The 18,037-nt window shown below is 48.2% G+C and overlaps 9 protein-coding genes across 9 annotated transcripts; 5 read left to right on the forward strand and 4 right to left on the reverse strand.

Moving 5' to 3' along the window:
- Positions 1–1,020: 1,020 nt before the first annotated feature.
- On the forward strand, positions 1,021–2,350 carry C8Q69DRAFT_473089 (hypothetical protein). The gene is made up of 2 exons (XM_028631020.1): positions 1,021–1,404; positions 1,512–2,350. Exons 1-2 carry the CDS (start codon positions 1,141–1,143, stop codon positions 2,205–2,207), a joined length of 960 nt encoding a protein of 319 aa, XP_028483840.1. The 5' UTR covers positions 1,021–1,140; the 3' UTR covers positions 2,208–2,350.
- Positions 2,351–2,812: 462 nt separating this feature from the next.
- On the reverse strand, positions 2,813–3,536 carry C8Q69DRAFT_508541 (hypothetical protein; the record flags this gene model as incomplete). The annotated part of the gene is made up of 2 exons (XM_028632991.1): positions 2,813–2,924; positions 2,992–3,536. The coding sequence occupies 2 exons, from the start codon at positions 3,534–3,536 to the stop codon at positions 2,813–2,815; spliced, it is 657 nt and encodes a 218-aa protein (XP_028483841.1).
- An 827-nt stretch (positions 3,537–4,363) lies between these two features.
- Positions 4,364–5,011, forward strand: C8Q69DRAFT_499884 (hypothetical protein; the record flags this gene model as incomplete). Its single annotated transcript, XM_028632333.1, has 2 exons — positions 4,364–4,718; positions 4,846–5,011. The coding sequence occupies exons 1-2, from the start codon at positions 4,576–4,578 to the stop codon at positions 5,009–5,011; spliced, it is 309 nt and encodes a 102-aa protein (XP_028483842.1). The 5' UTR covers positions 4,364–4,575.
- Positions 5,012–7,170: 2,159 nt separating this feature from the next.
- On the reverse strand, positions 7,171–8,451 carry C8Q69DRAFT_319591 (integral membrane protein). Its single transcript, XM_028627346.1, has 2 exons — positions 8,182–8,451; positions 7,171–8,115 (listed from the first exon to the last, which is right to left on the reverse strand). The coding sequence occupies exons 1-2, from the start codon at positions 8,317–8,319 to the stop codon at positions 7,285–7,287; spliced, it is 969 nt and encodes a 322-aa protein (XP_028483843.1). The 5' UTR covers positions 8,320–8,451; the 3' UTR covers positions 7,171–7,284.
- A 964-nt stretch (positions 8,452–9,415) lies between these two features.
- On the reverse strand, positions 9,416–10,542 carry C8Q69DRAFT_508543 (hypothetical protein; the record flags this gene model as incomplete). Its single annotated transcript, XM_028632992.1, has 4 exons — positions 9,416–9,781; positions 9,853–9,989; positions 10,051–10,182; positions 10,251–10,542. 4 exons carry the CDS (start codon positions 10,540–10,542, stop codon positions 9,416–9,418), a joined length of 927 nt encoding a protein of 308 aa, XP_028483844.1.
- A 1,061-nt stretch (positions 10,543–11,603) lies between these two features.
- On the forward strand, positions 11,604–12,074 carry C8Q69DRAFT_446098 (hypothetical protein; the record flags this gene model as incomplete). Its single annotated transcript, XM_028629109.1, has 2 exons — positions 11,604–11,670; positions 11,713–12,074. The coding sequence occupies 2 exons, from the start codon at positions 11,604–11,606 to the stop codon at positions 12,072–12,074; spliced, it is 429 nt and encodes a 142-aa protein (XP_028483845.1).
- A 486-nt stretch (positions 12,075–12,560) lies between these two features.
- Positions 12,561–13,725, forward strand: C8Q69DRAFT_319827 (hypothetical protein). The gene is made up of 2 exons (XM_028627347.1): positions 12,561–13,181; positions 13,269–13,725. Exons 1-2 carry the CDS (start codon positions 12,594–12,596, stop codon positions 13,491–13,493), a joined length of 813 nt encoding a protein of 270 aa, XP_028483846.1. The 5' UTR covers positions 12,561–12,593; the 3' UTR covers positions 13,494–13,725.
- A 315-nt stretch (positions 13,726–14,040) lies between these two features.
- Positions 14,041–15,089, forward strand: C8Q69DRAFT_508545 (putative 15-hydroxyprostaglandin dehydrogenase; the record flags this gene model as incomplete). Its single annotated transcript, XM_028632993.1, has 3 exons — positions 14,041–14,152; positions 14,221–14,706; positions 14,767–15,089. The coding sequence occupies 3 exons, from the start codon at positions 14,041–14,043 to the stop codon at positions 15,087–15,089; spliced, it is 921 nt and encodes a 306-aa protein (XP_028483847.1).
- A 31-nt stretch (positions 15,090–15,120) lies between these two features.
- Positions 15,121–17,687, reverse strand: C8Q69DRAFT_319849 (glycosyl hydrolases family 31-domain-containing protein). The gene is made up of 4 exons (XM_028627348.1): positions 16,733–17,687; positions 16,569–16,681; positions 16,287–16,509; positions 15,121–16,236 (listed from the first exon to the last, which is right to left on the reverse strand). The coding sequence occupies exons 1-4, from the start codon at positions 17,313–17,315 to the stop codon at positions 15,203–15,205; spliced, it is 1,953 nt and encodes a 650-aa protein (XP_028483848.1). The 5' UTR covers positions 17,316–17,687; the 3' UTR covers positions 15,121–15,202.
- Between the last annotated feature and the right edge of the window lie 350 nt (positions 17,688–18,037).

Raw genomic sequence — 18,037 nt, forward strand, 5'->3', positions numbered from 1 at the left:
TGTGAATACTTAACGCATGGCTCACACTACGTACTTAGAAAGGCTACATTTGCATTGATTCCACAAGGTCTACCCTGCAGCTTCCTGTCGTCTTGACTCTGGGGTGCGAAACTCTCAAAGGGCTAGAAGCAAAAGAATTCCAATTGCGAAAAGAAAAAAAAAAAAAAAAAAAAAAAAAGTCCACAGTAGAATATACCACCGTCATCATTAGTTACTCGTTGTTTGTTATTAACAATCGACCCGGCAGGTAAATAACTAATTAATATTATTGTGTTGACAAAGGGAACGGTGAACAACAAACATCCATCCGGAAACTGATGAGCAAAAAAATAGGCTTAACTACTTATTGTGAACCGATTAGAACCCTCTTTGCCGAAGTACTTAGAACCGAGCGAAAACAGGAAACGATGTCCGTATTATTCATTGTCGCCCTTGCCAGACTGGAAGCAAGGGGATCGTTCCCAGCCTGAAAGAAAAATCGTCCGCAATTATTCTGTTCGGAGAGGCCATGGCACGATTCTGATCGGGATCTCGACAGTTAAATAACTAACTATCGTTGGTGATCTTCGGTTGGAGACCCGCTTTGTGTCCGCTAAGTAGGATCCCCTCTAATTCTAGTCGTATGTGAATAATATCTTGCCAGTCAGTGTGATGAGGGGAGTTTGAGGATATCGGGCGGAGAGTTGCTTCTGCGAGTTCATGTCAGTTGAGGTTTGGTTTTGTCTCTGCAATCTGAGTATACTCTATATATACAATTTGTATGTACTATCGTTGACAAGTTGAAGCTTTTGTTTGACCTTTGGTCCGGAATTCCCGAATCTTCGCCGGGGCTCGGTGAAATATGAAGAAGTCGCCACTTTTTGGATTTGAAATCATAGTTATCAAAAGTTCTACAACTGACGGGGATAGGTTGAGCCACAGTAAGTAGAGCCACAGTAACTAAGTTAGAGTAGATGATGACAAACCCACGCATTTTCCAGTTATATTATAAATCTCTCTCTCCAATAATCAATCGAATCCCCACACTATAAATAGGACCTGCTTTGTACCCCAACGTTGGTTATATTTAATATTATTATTATTATTATCTATTATTTATTTATTGTTCGTTGATTTTTTTTATTTTTCTTTCTTTTCACAATGGCCAGTCAGAGAATCGGCGTCTTTCCTGCCGCGGGTGGTATTGGTGGTAGCACTGTCAAGTACTTGCTCCCGCGGCGTCCGGCTAAAGATCTCGTCTTCATCGCTCGGTATCCCGACAAGTTAGAATATGCCTCTGCTGCGGGAGCAACTGTTCGCCAGGCCGATTATGATGATGACAAGTCCCTAGAGCATGCTTTTGATGGAATCGACACTCTGTTCCTGATCTCGTATGCTTCAGTTGAAGTGGAGCACCGAGCTGAGGTACGTTCAGTTCAGTCTTAACTACTACCTAGGTTGTTACTTATAATAATATATATATATATATATGTTTCTTGCCAAGACTAACACGGAAACCAAAAACTTGATAGCGTCACCGAACTGCAATCGACTACGCTCTCCGTAGTGGTGTGAAATACATTTTCTATGGATCCCTGGGATTCGCTGGCAGTCCAGAAAGCAAAGAGTCAGTTGCTCATGTGATGCAGGCTCATTTGACTACCGAGAAGTATCTCGAAGAGTGCGCCCGCTCGCATCCCGGATTCGCCTACACCATTGTACGGGAGGGACTGTACTCTGAATCGTATCCTCTTTATACCTCGTTCTTTGACCCCGCCGATCCGGTTGATGAGATCAAGATTGCCCACGACGGATCCGGCCCCGGGATTGCCTGGGTCAAGCGGGAAGAACTGGGAGAGGGAACGGCGGAGCTGTTGAATATCTTCGCTAAGAATCCAGAGGAGTTCAAGTTCCGGAATAAGACGGTTCTCCTTTCTGGTACCAAGGTGTTGAGTCTTCAGGAGACGGTGGATATTCTGGCTAAGATCGCGAAGAAGCCTGTGAAAATCGTTCAGGTGTCGGATGAAGAGTTCGCGCGCCAGCCCAAGAATTCGCCGAACTTCACGTATCATGGCGTTGACCTCTCTAAACCATGGGCAACGGCTTTTGAAGCTTTCCGCAGAGGCGAAGCGAGTAAAGCATCGCCGCTCCTACGTGAACTGCTCGGTCGCGAGCCGGAAGATTTCGAAACCACAATCTCGCGAGCCTACACAACCTCGCAAGCCTAGTTTGCATGGGCGTGGGAGGTTGATCAGTGTTTTTCTCAGCAACAGAAATTCCTCAGATCAAATATAACTTGTCATCAAACTTGCGAGCACGCTCGACTATTATTACTGTATACTAGCAAGATGATGAAGGAAAAGAATCGAGTCTGAATTAGATGCGTAACGTCTCATAGATGTACACCAGGAAACATGATCAGAGGTACAAAAAAAAAACGAATAATGTCCTAATTGGCTACGGTGTAGAACCAGCAGACCGTGAGAAGAATGGAAAGAGAAGCAAAACCGCGAAGAGTCGAATTACAGGCCCTACGCGCATAACTTTGTACAGTTCGCAACAGACGACCCCTATCCACGAACGACGGGGCCACCTCCGCGGGGGAATCAGATAAAAAAGCACAAAATGAACTGCCCTGAAGCTTGAGGGAATATACATTGATATCTTCCAAGGCACTCCTAAATGACAAGACCCTCCACTCCGCTTCTAAGTTGATTGCGGCGGTCCATCTTTCGACCAACACCAACAAGCCCAGCTACCAGTCCTGCGGCATCGCGCCGAAATGTGACCCTAGACATGAGCGCAAGGGGAATCGTATTCACAAGAAAGGAATTTACGCGAAGAGGACGGCGGCCAGGGCGGCAACACCACCGAAGACGAAGGAGTTGCCGACGGTGCTGGCGGCACCGGTGAAAGCCGGGGGAGAGGGGGTGGCAGAGCCGGAACTGTGGATATATTGTTAGTTGATGGATTCTTCGTGAGATCAGTTTGAAGAATCGAGGAATGACTTACGGAGTGGGAGAGCCGGAGGGCTTTCCGGGGTAGCCAGTGCCAGCAGGGACGGCGGGGGTGGCACCAGGAGCCTTGGGGGCAGGGCCACCAGCAGCGCTGGAGGGAGCCAGAGTGACGGTCGAGTAGCTCACGCTGGGAACGCAGGTGGAGATGGTGATGACCGAGATGCTGGGGGCAGCAGCAGAGCTGGGGTACGGGGGCTGGGCGGCAGCGCTGCTGACGGGAGCGGGAGCGGAGGGAGCGGGACCGGAGGCCACGGGGCTCACCGAGGCGGGACCGCTGGGGGCAGCGCCGCTGGTAGCGGGAGCAGAGCCGCCGGCGGCAGAGGTGGTGATGGCGGGAGCGGGAGCCTCCGAGCTGCCCTCAGGGGCGACAGAGGAAACAGCCGGGGCAGCAGTGGCGCTGTGCTTGCGGGCCGGGCAGTTGGTGACGGTGGGAGCACACGAGGTGATGGTGACATCCTCGGTCTGGTAGACCGTCTCAGCGGCCTGGGGGAGGGCAGCGGCAAGGCCGGCCAGGAGAGCAACGGAGGCAGCGAAACGCATCTTGAATTCGTTGATAGAGGGGGTATTTCAGGAAATGAAATCCGTCAAGGCGTCGAAGCGAAAGAAGGGAGTGCGGGTTTGCAAGAGAGCGGTGGTAGTTGGTAAAAAAGAATGGACGTTGACCGAAGTCAGAAGCAGGACACTGCAAGCACGAAGAAGGGAGTCTTGGTGGGACTTGGAGTATGAGAAGAAGAAGAAAGAAAGAAAGAAAGGAACAGCCAGCCCGGGGGATGCTGGGGGCTCTTTGTATGAGCTGGGAGATTAACCTGGAGATCCTCACGGAGGCCCAAAAAGGGGGGGCGCTTGGGGAGTGGACCGGCCAGCAAACGCGTCCCTCGACTTGTTGTATTCTAACTTGGTTAAAGCCAGAGAGAAACACAAACACAGAAACACCACGGCCGAAGCGATCACTGGGTCTGAGAGCAGCGTGCCGTGCTGGGTTGGCAGACTAGCCATTGCCATAGACTAGATAGCCCAAGTGGAGGCCGGTGGTCCGCGGTGGCTGATCGTTGTCGTGCGGGTTTCCTTAGGGCCTCCTGATAATCACTGTCAACGGCGAGGACGGAGTATAATGATACTAGTTACTAGTGACCTAGTTACTCCTGTTCCTGAGAGTCGACAATGCGAGACCACTCGACTTGATGGTATCTACTCTAGATATTCTGCTCTGCTCTGCCCTGTTCTATCTATCTATCTATCTACTGTAGACTACTAGATCCCAGCTGTCGAGAATTCCGGGGAAACCGGGCTGTTTATTCGTTCTGCCACTCGATCTGGCAGTGTTTCAGGAACCATCGCACTTGCCGCCCAGCACGGCTAGTCAGGGGGTTGTGTTCCCGCCTAGCGTCATCTTCACCGCCAATTACTGCTGGTCAGATGGATCGGATAAGCAACTCGCCCCCTGAAGCGAAAACTGCACTGGCTGTGGTCGTGATACAAAGTCGCACTGGGCGTTGCAGCACGCTCTCTAGAGTTGCTCTAGAGTTGCTCTAGCGGCCAGCTCAGCAGCCATCCTGCTCCTTCATTGTCCCCTGTCCAAATGAACGCTCCGCCGCTCGGGGAATTGATTGGTCTCCCTCAGCTCGCTTGCTTTTTGATGACTTCGATGCTAGCGTCGTCTCTTTCTGCTCTCTCACTGCTCATCCGACAATCCCTTCTCCAAACGTGTACAACGGTAATCCCGTAAGTGACAGTAATCATTAATGAGTAATCATATCGGGAATCTCCGTCTCTTTTTTTCTCTCTCTCTCTCAATCAGATACCATAGTTATCGCAAAGTCAAAACAAACTCTGCTGCTAGAGCATCTAGGGCAGCCCTTCTAAACAAGTCCCAGAATCCAGACTCCAGACCCATCACAGTCATGGATCCAGTAGCTACTATTTCCGGAAATGAGAAGTCCGGACTCCTCGATATTAATCTAAATGCGGATGATGGAAAATACGGGGTAACGTTGGAAGGGAAAAACGGTAGATAGGTTTGGCCGCTGCAGAGTCCAGTCAAGCCGACTAAAGACGCCACAGCATGTCTCCTTCCGGAAGCACCTGCGAGATCTAGGGTCTGATGGATCATGGACCCCAGTAGTGCTACCCTATCGAGCGTGCTATTTTGCGAGCGGACGCTTCTTTTTTGGACACTCCAAGCTAGCCGCCTTTGCGGGCGGGAAGATCAGAATCAAAGGAACAGACTATCGACGTCTGGACTCGATCGCATACATATTATTATCACAGACAAGCATCAGACATGGGCGCCATAAAAGTATATCCTGCTCGACCAGGCGAGCCATTCTGTCCTGCCGTTACGCCACCACGAGCACCGTGTCTGCTGGCCAGCTCGGTTCTCAGGAACAGTCTGGGCGTACTTAGCCGCTGCAACATCATACTCAATCCGACGGTCTTCAGATGCGAATGCCGACATTGAACGCCGAGAATCGAATCAAGAAAAGGCCAGGAGATTTCTCTCATCCACCCTTATTATTTGACACGCTATTCTATTATTATTTCCACCTGGTCTCGGTGAGATTCCGATCCCTGCCAAGCTACCGGTCTTTGCTGACAATATGCGATGATCTCGCACCACAGGTTCGGAGACGTTCACATTTGCATCAGACTTGACTCGTCCCTATCCCCCTCTCGCCGTTCAACATCACTTCCATCGAGCACAACCTGACAGGAGTTCTTTCGAGAACTCGAGACACCTCCAACCTATCCCCTGGACTGCTTGATACGATGACATTATGGCATTATACACCACCGGGAGACAAAACGAAGCGAGGTCGGTCCAGACTGGAAACACGAGAAGCATCTCGATAATTCTGTCAATTGGCAAGGTCTGCAGAGCGCTACACAATACCAAGGGTTCAAGAAACGACCCTCAAGCTTGAGATTTGGACTGCTTCTAGTCCTAAGATATATCTTGTTTGATGGCCTCTCTTAGCCACAGGTACCTACTGTCCCAGCTACTAACCGCCAGGATAGACTCTTTGCGTCCGATCGCCCAAAAAGGACTGCTGATATCGTAGGGTTTCAACATCAGTAACTACTACTACTACTAACTAACATACTCCAGTGAATTATCAGATCATCAAACTTGTAGTTACTCCACAATATCCACAAAAAGACCTTTGACAAGATAATAATAACATCCTACGCAGATGTGATAATAACCCATAATATCTATGACTTCATTTCTAACCGTGAGTCATCACGTGCAATAACTAACTATCCAACGCACAACTTCGAGAAAGAAAAAAAAAATCACCAAGACTCCATAATTTTCCCCTCCCGGATATAACTCCTCTTTGTCAACCCACAAAGCAAACGCCAGATAATCTATCAATCAATCATCCATTTGCGACAGGTTCTTCGAATCGTGATTATAGGATAGAACTTAGTTACTAGATTATTACTTGATTACTACCATAGATCCTTTGCATACCTATACTTAGGGAGATAAACATGGGTTCATATCCCCCCCTGGAGACCTAGAAGTAAGTAAGCAAGTAAGTAAATTCAAGGGTGTTTAGGTCAGGTTAGGTCAGGTCAGATTATGCTTTCCGTGCTGCTATTCAATAGGTATGCGACACTCTTACTGTAGCCCAGTAATATAGCCCAGACCAGGGTAATTACTACTGGCTAAATTAGCGGTGGTAACTAGGGACTGAGAAATAAATAAATGACAGATTTACTTCATGATATGAGATATCCTTGTTATACATGTAGGTGGTGGGGAGGCGGGGTAGTTATATATAAACATATATAGGAACGGATATAGATTCGAGAACAGCCGAATGCGCAGACAAGTTAAGGTATAGAGTCTATGATATCAGCATCTACGAAAGAGGATCGAACTTTTTGTTTAGATGATATTCATATTCGAATTCGGGTATCTAACTTTGTTATGCACTGGGTCTATTTAGACCGTCCCCAGCCTGAGCTAGAGATAGCAAAAAAAAAAAAAGAGGAAACAAAACCACTCTATATAATAAATCAGGTCGTTGGCATCGCGCAAATCTGGGCATGACAGTCATAATGATTCAAAATCGACAAGGCAGTGAGCGAAGATCAAAGGAGAGTCGGCCAACTCCAACTGAAGGATGACTGCAGTAATACCAATAAATCCGACTCCGTACGAAAATATGTCGAACGCCGTAGATTGTGTGTCCCTGAGATAAATCGGGATAAGGAATGTTTTGGTGATTTGGGGTTTTTTGTTTTGTTTTTAAGAATGTGGTGATGGTGCCTGCGTCACTTAGACGTGTCTGTAGGGTTCGTAGGCGGTGGTTCTCATGTTGTAGGCAGGGGCGGGAACATTGGCAGGATGTTCCTGGTTGGCGCCGTGGGCGTACGTGCTGCCAACCGGCTCGTAGGTGTAGGGGGCCTTCTCAGCACCGACGACGCCGCGGTTGCGTCTGTTGCCGCGGGGAGAGCTGCCCGAGCAGCAGCACGAGCTGAGCATCCAGAAGAGACTGGCTGCCAGAGAGAAGGCGACGGCGAGCCAGGTGGTGACATACATGTTCCTGCCCATGCTGCCGGTGATTCCATAGGACTTCAGCTCCTTGTTGAAGGCGTTCGTCAAAACGACGTACATGGCGGTAGCGGTGACCGAGGCGGCGATGGTGAAGAGCAGCGACACGGTGGAAACCAGACTGGTGATGCAACTTCCCAATCGACTGCAGATGGCAGTGAGGCCGACGACTAGTTCCACAACAGTAGCCGCGAAAGCGATGATGTAGGCGATAAACATCCACTTGGTCACCGCCTTGTACGTGTTGAGTTCCTTTTGCAGACTGTCGGGGAGGATGTCCTCGATGCCAGTGCCGTTCAGGTTCCAGACCTGCACCGGGTTGAACCAGAATCCCGCCTTGGCCTTGGAGCAGTTGGTGGTCTTGAACTCGTCGTTGGTAACGTCTCCGTCACAGTAACCAAACAGTCCAATGTCGTAGAAATCCTTCAGGTTCAGCTCCTTTTCTGCTTCGTTCAGCAGCGAGCTCAAGTTGCTGCTTGTGTCGGACGCGCCCAGGGCGCTCGATAACGTTGAACTGACATCCGAAGCAGTCGTTGTGAGATTTTGGAGATCCGCCTGGGAAGTATTAGTCCATGTTAAATCAACACCATCATCTTTGGGGTAATGACCGGGTCAACATACGCGGAAGAAATAGAGGTTATTGAGAGTGCTGGAGTTCTTATTGGTGCATCCCACACCAACGAGGATGAGACAGATTAACGATGCAATGGTCAAGAGATATGGTGTGAAGATGCACACGATTCTGCCTGCTTTTCCCATTGTGTAGATAGTTTTCAGAAATGGCAATGCACGGGCCGCAATGTCAGTAGTAGTAGTAGTAGTCTAGTGGAGTCTGGACTCTTCTGGCGATGTATAGCGACTGTCTCTGACCGATGGAAACGAATGATCGATAGATGCAACCCGGGAGGACAGCTGGTATCAGGAGAGCGAAGGACAGATGAAGAGGTAATAATAATAATCAGTGAGAGGAAGGAAGGAAGGGAGGAAGGGCGGAAGACGGCTAATTAAAAAAGATGAGGCCGGATGACCGTTTTCACAGCCAGGCATTGGCGGGACGTCAGCACTGGAGATGGATCGCCTGGCTCAGCCTCTCAGGTCTGCGCGCGTGGCCGCGATGACTCCGCTGCGCCACTGCCGTTTCTATTCTTATCTAGATAATATAAATATTGTGGTTGGTGCCTCGTGGCGGTGGTTGGCTCTCTCAGGCAACCAGTCCACATTGGACCAACCACCGTTGTCGCTGGCCGCGCGGCCCCACTGTCCACGTCTCGCGGGAAACACGAGGCTTGGCATTCGAGACCGATAGACACAGGATATACCGAAGATGGACACAAGATAGACACACAGATGCACAGATACGGCAGTCCTGAACGGTTGACATGCAATTTAAACTTTTCTTAGTTGCGCACTGAAATTCGGGTATCTTCTGCCTCACAGCCCTAAGATGATCGTCACTGCTTCGCAACTAGGGAACTTGTTTCGTTTTAGCTTTTTACTGCGAAAAATTCAATAATTGCTGCGCCGCATACCCTGACGTTTCTTGCGAATGTACTTGTTACAATTGAAGGAACCGCAGTTGTCCAAGGAGAGGACGTGCCGTTGGGTCCCGTCCACCCACAGACGAAACAGGAACAGATAAGATAACTATGATCTTCAACATCTATAGCTTAGGTATCTAGTGCAGCACTTTCGAGCACGAAACTATTAATTCACTAGTACAACACAAGTAGCTTTAACGGCCAAACCCACTCTTGCAAGCAGCTACTCTACACCATTAGATCCTAAAATACAGCTCCATTTCCATATCAATATTCAACGCAAATCTCTGATATCCGCTATACTGGCAGTCGGCCGGTCAAGGATCATGCTCATGGACAATCTCGCCCTCCGCCGGCGTGAACGGATGATTCTGCGGATCGCCCTCGATTCGACGCGCATAGGCCCACTCGAGAACGGTGTCGAAATTACGACATCTATGAGGCGTGCTGAAGTCGGGATAAGGCCGTTGTTCGCGTCCCTTCACGTACTTGTACCCATAGATACCCGCGTCCGCATTGCACATGAGCACCTGTCGGAGCATTTCCGTGCAGTGGTAAAGGTGGTTCTCCAGTTCAGCTCCTGAGTCACTGAACTCACTGCCCTGATTCCGGTAGTAAGGATAGTTGAACCATGCAGCCTTGCGGAGGAAGTTCTGTGGATGCGGATACTCCTGCCTTAGCCTCTGTTCCGAGAAGGGAAACCAGACGGGGATCATCCATGGATAATAATACCAAGCCGAAAGAGGGAACTTACTACGCAGTGAAGTTGATGGTTCACCTCCACAGAGGCCATGTATTCACCGCTGCCTTTGTAGCCGGGAGGGATTCGTACATCTCCTTTTTCGAGGCCTGCTTTGAGAGCTTCGTGCTCTGGAAGAGAAAAGACGCCCACTAGTTCCGGTCAGCGACGTTCCAAGCCTCGATATGATAGGGGTATCTCATAATTCCATACTGCCGAGTGAAATATAGCTCCATGCTGCGTCGACTTCAGGCCCTGGTGGAGCGCGGTAGATAGATTCGGCATGCAGAGAGCCGTTGAATTTGGTCGTCATGTAGGGATCTTTAATCTGCGCTAAGATGGGGCCTATCGTCCACACATTAGCTGGACTGCAGAATGAACAGACTGGAGCTTGTAAGGAGAGGACAGCATACTGTAATAGCTACCATGCTTCAAGCAGAAGCGATCAACTTCTCGAAGAGACACCCACCAGAAAGTTGCAAACAGCATTGAGCTGACGATGAATAGGAGGAGGGACGTGAACAGCAATCCGTATATCCACTTGTTCAACGGTCGAGGCATATGCTTCATCGCCAGAGCAATCGATCCATGGAATTTGTCGGTCTTTTCATCGTGTAACAGCATGTCCGTATCTTCCATCTTGCGCGAGAAGGAGTTTTCTCCCGCTTCTTCCTCCGAGGAACTGACTGGACTATAGAGCGACATCTCTGATCTCCCTTGCAAAATAACAGCGACATATGGACAAGGTGAAAAGAAGCAATCGATAATATGCTATTTCACTATTTCACTTGTGTCTAGGAGGAAAGACTGAGCTAGACTCAGGTTCAGACTCAGCCTTTGGTCTCGAACAGGATCTAGCCCGTGCTGGTTCAGAAGTACGATTGACAAAGAAGGCATCCAATAGCCTGACAGAGATTCTAATCGTTCCATACGCGCGCGGCCACTGGTAGTCGACTACTTGGGGAACAAAGATTCTTTGTTCGAAGAAGCTCAGATACCTCAGATCAGTCTAAAGCATATATTCGCCATCATGTTCTTGATCCGTCCAGAGACAGCATCATGCAGCTGAGGAAAGGATGAGACAGGTCAGAACGCACGGTATAACAGATAAATAAAGCAACCACCCCTTCCCATGGCATTATTGGCTTACTGTTTCTTGTTATTATAGATTGTCACCTGGTTTGAACTTATTAGGTCGCGTGATCAGTCTTGAAAGGCGTGAAAGCCAACACGCCCGATATTGGAAAAGCACAAGTACGACCCGTCAGTATAGCATAAGCTGCACAAAGAGAAGAAACTTCAGGTTGAGACAGCTAGAACCTTCTTCTCCGTTAACGGCGTATTCGAGAGTAAGGTTTCAATATTGGCTGACGCCGTGTGGCTTCTGATTAGGCTTCGAGACATCGGTAACCTATGGAGCTCTTCCCTGCGATTGACCGGGCAATCAAAGCCAGGAATAAAGAAGGTTGACTGCATGAAAGAGATTTACCTTTGCATGATCGGATAACTGGCACAGAACAGATCCTTACACAGTGCGCGAGGATGACATAGCGTCGAGACTATCACTCCTCTCCATGAAAAAGAAGGTGGACACAAACTTTTACGAGAATTTTGGAATTGCTTCTCATAGCAGTATAAAACAGCCCAGTATTCCCATCCAAGTAATCTTCTCTCACTTTTATCTATCAGAGCCAGATCCCTCTTTTCGACTATCCACAACCGACCTGTTTCCATCTCCAAGAACGTCTCTCTTTCAAATCTTCAAAATGATCGCAAAGCTGTTTACTCTCGCAGCCGTCATTGCTCTGGCTACCGCTGCGCCAGTCTCCACCTGTAAGACAAATCTTGACCGTCAATTGACATTGCTAATGGTAGATAAACTAGCATCCGAGATCGCCGCTAAGCGTGATCCCGCTAATGACCTGATCGAATACTACATCGATGGACCTTCTGAGAACGATAAAAAGCGCGATGTGAAAATGAGACGCGATCCCGAAAACGATCTCGTTGTCTTCTACATCCCCGAGGAATCCAAGACCACGAAGCGTGATTCTGAGAATGAACTCGTGAAATTCTACGTCGGAAAGGAAGATGTCGACAAGAGGAGCAACAATGGCTTGCCGGTCTACTCTTCCGTCGACGCGGATGGTCTGAGGCGGCGCGACTCCGAGAATGAACTTGTCAAGTTCTACGTTGGAGCGGAATCTACTGAGAAGAGGAACAATGATGCTGTCTAGGTGTGTAGTCTACGGACTAGGCACTAGGCTTCTGCGGAGCTTCCTAGAGGTGTTGAGACTTGGAGGGAAAGTAGTTCAGGCTTCAGACATTCCTTTAGTGTTTCGTTTCTGTCGTCTTTGAATCTTTTCGCTTTGTGCATCCTATGCACGATGCAACTCCGACGTTCCTTAGTTTGAATTGTAGTTTTAGTTATCTTGGTAGCTACGTTCGAAGTGGCTTCATTCTGTAATACATCTGTTTACCTCCGAATAAGGCCATGAGAATCTGTAACACAGTTATCATAAAGTGTAGTAGTAGGGCTACATGTAAGTCCAGTCCTACTCAAGTCGTATAGCGCGCAGGGATACAGGTAGTATCAAGAAGTCCGAAAAATACCGCCAAGCGAGTCTAACTGTAAGTATGTGCATAGTAAAGATTAGAACAAAGAAAACTAAATCCAGCGTATCATGGCCGGGCCAGGAGCAGCTTAAAGTATCTCCTGTGACCATTCAGATAGATGAATCTCTCTCTCTCCATCGATGTTCCATCCTATCTGCATCTCAACTAGAGAACCCCAAGAGAAAGAGAGGAAAAACACGAGTCAAGCCTCAATAATGGCCAAACACGAATCCTCAAATCCCAATACCTGGCGAATTCCCTTCTTGATCACAGCAACCCTACTCCTCGTTCTCGTCTCAGCAGAAATCTACTTCCGAATCATCCCAGACAACATTGAAAACGTCGGAGCGAGCCTCCTAACCCCCAAACCATCCCCTTCACATCAAACCCCAACAGAAGACGACACAACAATCGGTTCCGTTTTCCGAAAAATCGACATTCTCGAAGATATGGGTCCCGCAGGAGACGAGGCGTGGGATTCACTCCTCTTACCGAAAAGAGGGGGCTATATATTCGCACGACCGGAGGATCCTGCTTCGAACGAAGCAGAGCCGTGGGGTATTACTATGTTTCATAGTTTGCATTGTCTGGGTATGCTACGAAGTGCGATTCAGGAACAGCAGGGTTCGAATAGTTCAAATGCGCATGTGCATAATCATAATCATGCGAGGAGGGATGGAGTCGAAGATGTTAACCATACGGTCCATTGTCTATCTTATCTTGCTCAGGTAGGTTTCCCGCTCATTTAGGTAGTTTTCTGATATGGATAATTATGAATATGGGACATGTTGGCTAATTAGGTACTCCTGGAACAGGCACTGACGTGCTGTGGGGATGGCACTCTTGAGAAAGCGATTCATCTGGATGAGCCAGATAGACGCTTTGCCATTAATGGACAGGGCGTGTGGCATCAGTGTCGAGATACGAGTTTGTTATGGGATATTACTATGAAATCGACGCGTGAGCCGGTTGATAGATGGGTTTCGAGGAGAGGTGAGACGGTCTATAGTGTTTGGGGTAAGGGGGGTCGGACGAACTAGGGCAGAAGTGTTGGAAGGGTTGGAGTAGAGAAGGTTGTTTGCTTCTTTGGCTTTCTCCTTTCTCTTGTTGTGTAGGTAAATATTGTTTTGGATTATCGGTAATATTCTATCTTATCATTTCGGACAGTTTGATCCATCGTCTTGTTCCCCGCATGCGTGACCCCACATAAGTAAGTAGTGTCAAGAGTGACATAATTTATCTTCAATGAACGTCTGTTATAACTCAGTAAATCTATGACATGGGCATCGAGACACCAGTTTTATCTTGCTTCTATCTTAATCTAAAACATTCTCAGCTCTTCCAACTTACCAATTGACAATTCCGATATTGTATATCGTATTTCATACCGAGGTCGTAACGCTGGATGTTGGAAACCCCTGTGGTAAACCTCGGGAAATCCAGACATCTATCGGGGAGTAAATGTGGGGTCTATCTCAGAGCTCTACAGAGGCAAGATAATAAATGAGAGATCCGCAAAGAAGAAAAAGTAATATATCTAGAGAAACAGTTTTCAAGTATCCTGTCCCGGTAACCGCAGATTTCAAAATGGCCTTAGTAGAGCTCGATCCCTCCTTACTAGCCACGCTCAAGGACAAAGTCGTCGTCCTTACGGGCGGGGCGACGGGCATAGGACGTTCTGCTGTAGAGCAGTTCCATGGTGAGTAGGAGGAGGAAACTGAATTCAAGAGAGAAAGAAAATGAAATTGACAATTACTTTCATCCCAGCAAGCGGCGCAAAAGTCGTCTTCGGAGACGTCTCCGACAAACCTGCTCAAGAACTGATCTCAAAACTTGGCCCATCTGTTCGCTACATGCACTGCGACACAACACGCTATGCGGATCAACTCGCCCTCTTCGCGACAGCCGAGAAGCTATTCGGTCGTGTCGATATCGTGGTCGCGAATGCCGGAGTCGCACAGCACAAGGACATTTTCGCTCCAGACCAAGACATCAATGAGGAGCCGTCTCTGCGGGAAATCGATGTGAATCTCAAAGGCGTGCTTTTCACAGCAAGGATCGGTCAACATTATCTCCGCAAAGTAGGAGGTGGAGATATGATTCTTGTCAGTAGTATTGCTGGCTTTAAGGAAACAGGTGGTCTTACCCCGTATATGGCGAGCAAGCATGGGGTTATTGGGATCTTGCGGGGGTTAAGACTCACGGCTCTTCCGGAGAATATTAGGATTAATGCCATTTGTCCGTGGATGACGAGTGAGTTTTATGATGACATCCTTGTTTAATTGGTGATTATAGTGCTTATGCATGTGTCAGAAACGCGGCTAGTAGAGGGCATCGAGGACGGCTGGTATAAACTAGGCCTTCCTACAAATGAACCCGCCGACGTTGCGAGGGCGATTGTCACTTGTGCGACGGCAAACAGAGAAACTGGAGGTAAGACGCACAGAGGAGCGGTATTGCCGTTTGCGGGAAATATCCTTTACGTTGCTGGCGGAAAGGCCTATGAGATTGAGGCCAAGCTGCAGGAACTGGAGCCGGTATGGCTCGGAAAAGAGAACAGTGAGGTTCTTGCAAAAGGACAAGCATATTTGGCGTCAGAGGGAACCAGCTGGGATGCTTCGAAATCAAAGTTGTAGAGAGTGTATTAGGGTTTTCTAATACTGTATATAGACCTCCCCGAGCCTTTCTCTTGTCTTGTCTTATCTAGTGCCTCTTGAAGTTAAGAGATGGAACCCAATATCATGAAACTCTAACTAAATAAGCTCTCCACATTTTTAAACTCGGCCATCCCACCGGTTGCCGCCAGAGGGGCCTTCAACTCTCCCTTTTTAGTGAAAAGAATCAACGTTCCTCCAACACCCATATCGCCGTAGATGATCTTGACAGAAGACTGCTTCTTGTTTGGAATCATTGTAATCGGAACTGACTTCTTTGAGACTCCATTATAGTAGGTGAAGGTGCTGCTTTCAACGTCGAAGCTTGGATAGGCCTCAACGGTAAGATGAGGCGCCCAGTTCTTCGTCCATTTATTGTTCGCTTGGACGATGTCACCGCGAGGTACAATGGACCCAGCCTTGATGTACACAGGACTATATTCAAGTTCCAGCTGTACCTGGGCAGTTGAACCTCCTTTATACACGTCCGTCTTGTTGTGATACTCGAGATAGTCCGCCCCTTTGGGGAAATAGACTGTTCGGCTGCCGCCTTCGTTCACGATCGGGGCTACTAGAAATTCTTCCCCAAAGAAATATTCGTCTGAGATAGTATATACTTTGTTATCCTCTGGAGACTCGAGGAACAAAGCCCGCATAATAGGCACACCATTCTGCGTCGCTTGGTAGGTATAGCTCTTGATGAATGGAATCAGGTCATGATGAAGATTTGCCGTCTGCTTCAGAATCAACACAAGCCTTTCCGTATATGGTGCGTACCATGGAGTATGGCCTGTGCCGATCATGATCAAAAACTCCGGGGTGAAGGCAGAATGGTGCATCCATCTTGCCCAGAGCTCTTCGGTGGGTTCGTCTCCCTCACGGACATAGCCGCCCGTGTCGCTTGTCCAGTGGGAGAAACCAATAAGACCGGCCCTGATGCCATCTGCAACGGTGTATCTCAAACCAGTGAAGTTAGAGTGGGCATCTCCGTCCCAAACAGTGGTGACAGCACGGTCACGGTCATAGGCACTTCGGGCAAAATCGTGGAAGCCATCCTCACCCCATTTCTCGACCATGGTTTCATAACAGAGCCTTCTGAAGAGTACATCCTGGATGTTTTGTTCAAAGACTGAAAATCCTGTTACCACTAGTTTCGAGCTACATATAGGTAAGACATACCTGGCATTTCACCTTCTTCGCCGCGGTCGATTTTGTACCCCTTGACTCCGATTGATGGGAAATAGCTCAACCTCTCCTTGAAATATTCATAGGCAGCAGGTATCGACAAGTTCAAAGCCGGACCGAGAAACTGTTCCGGATCAATTCCAGGAAAGAGCCAGCCATTCTCCACTGACGCATTGTAGAGCTCGGTGTCGAGGAATGCCCGGTTCGCAACCCATACCTAATAGTATCCAAACATCAATAAACCTGCCTGGCACCTAACCGGGGAATTAATCATACCTGGAAGTCAAATCCGTAGTCGGTAAGATTCTGAATGAACTGTTCTGGGGTGGGATAATACTTTGGGTCGAAGTCGAAATTCCCAAAGGAAGAGTTTCCCGTTCCATATGGACCTAGTGAGGAGTTAGAACCTGTATCACAACCATATAAATGTGGCAACATACGATCCGCAAATAAACCAGAAGCATGAATCTGGTGATAGTACAGATGATCCACAACATCATAATAGTTCTCCTGCGCATTACGGACATAGCCATGGAAATCCTCCTCAAAATCATCCGAGTAGAAATTGGGCCCATACGCTGAGTCCGGAGGCATTATACTTCTAGCAGATAGTCCAGTATATTCCTCAATTATGGCCTTGTAATCATTTTTCTTTTCCGGCGTTATGATGTAGTACGTCAAAGAGCTCGTGTTGAAGACAAATTCAGCTGTTCCCGGTGCAGTAAACTCGTACGAGCTCATGGCGGTAGAATCAGCGTAAACAGCATATCCGGCAGTACTGATGAAAAATGGAGCCCTAGCATTCGACCAGTTGATTCCTTCGGAGTTTCTGAATCCTTTTAATTCGAAGGAAACGTTTGAGTTGACGATGGTGTCGCTCAATGGATACTCCCAGACACCGTAGAAGAGGTCAGTGGCATCGTTGATGAATTTTGCGCCGACAAATTGCTTTGAGGAATCGATCTTGATTTGCATGACTGTTGGGGAAATGCAATTCCAAGAAATTGAACCGCCATCGTGCATGATGTGGCCGTTGCCCGTAATGCTAATGGCTGATACGGTCTCATTTTGCGATCCTACACTCGTGTAAGCGAAGCCCGTCTGTCTCAGTGGTCCCTGTAATTATGCTAAAATGCTATAAAGAGACATTGCTAAGTACCAGTGAGAACCGTGTTCTGAACTGTCCCCTTTCCATTCCATGATCCCGTCTCAAATGTCAATGGCCACTTTTGCGATACTTTCACCGGGCATCTACTAGCATACGTAGTAGTGCCGGTCATGGCAAGGATAGAGACTCCCAGCGCAAGCCAGTGCATTTCGAGGATAATCGAGGAAGCAATTCCTTCATTAATTCTACTCTAGACCTCGCCCGCGCAGAACTTCACTGCATTCTTATAGCAACTATGCCAAGGACGCAATATTGCTTTCGAAAAGTTAGGTTAATATACAGACTAAACCCGTCCTTCCGTGATTTTCTTGCTTGTTTACATGGAGAAATACGTTTCCACCAATGTCTTACGGATTAGGTCTCGAGTTACTGTATGCCTTTATCGGCCCTATTCCGATGAGGTGGAGAAGGCTTGTCGAAAGCTAACTGTGCTCTGTGTAATGCCTTGCCGGGTAAAGCCTTCGAGGGCAAAATGCGGGGACCCCACAAGTGCTGGAGTTTCCCCTAGCAGATAGCAGCGAGAAGATAGCTTATCCCGCTCTTTTTGGTTGCACATAGTTCCCAAGTCGAGCAACAA

The sequence above is a fragment of the Paecilomyces variotii genome (genome assembly GCF_004022145.1).
Source record: "Paecilomyces variotii strain CBS 101075 chromosome Unknown C8Q69scaffold_8, whole genome shotgun sequence".
NCBI classification, from domain to species: domain Eukaryota; kingdom Fungi; phylum Ascomycota; class Eurotiomycetes; order Eurotiales; family Thermoascaceae; genus Paecilomyces; species Paecilomyces variotii.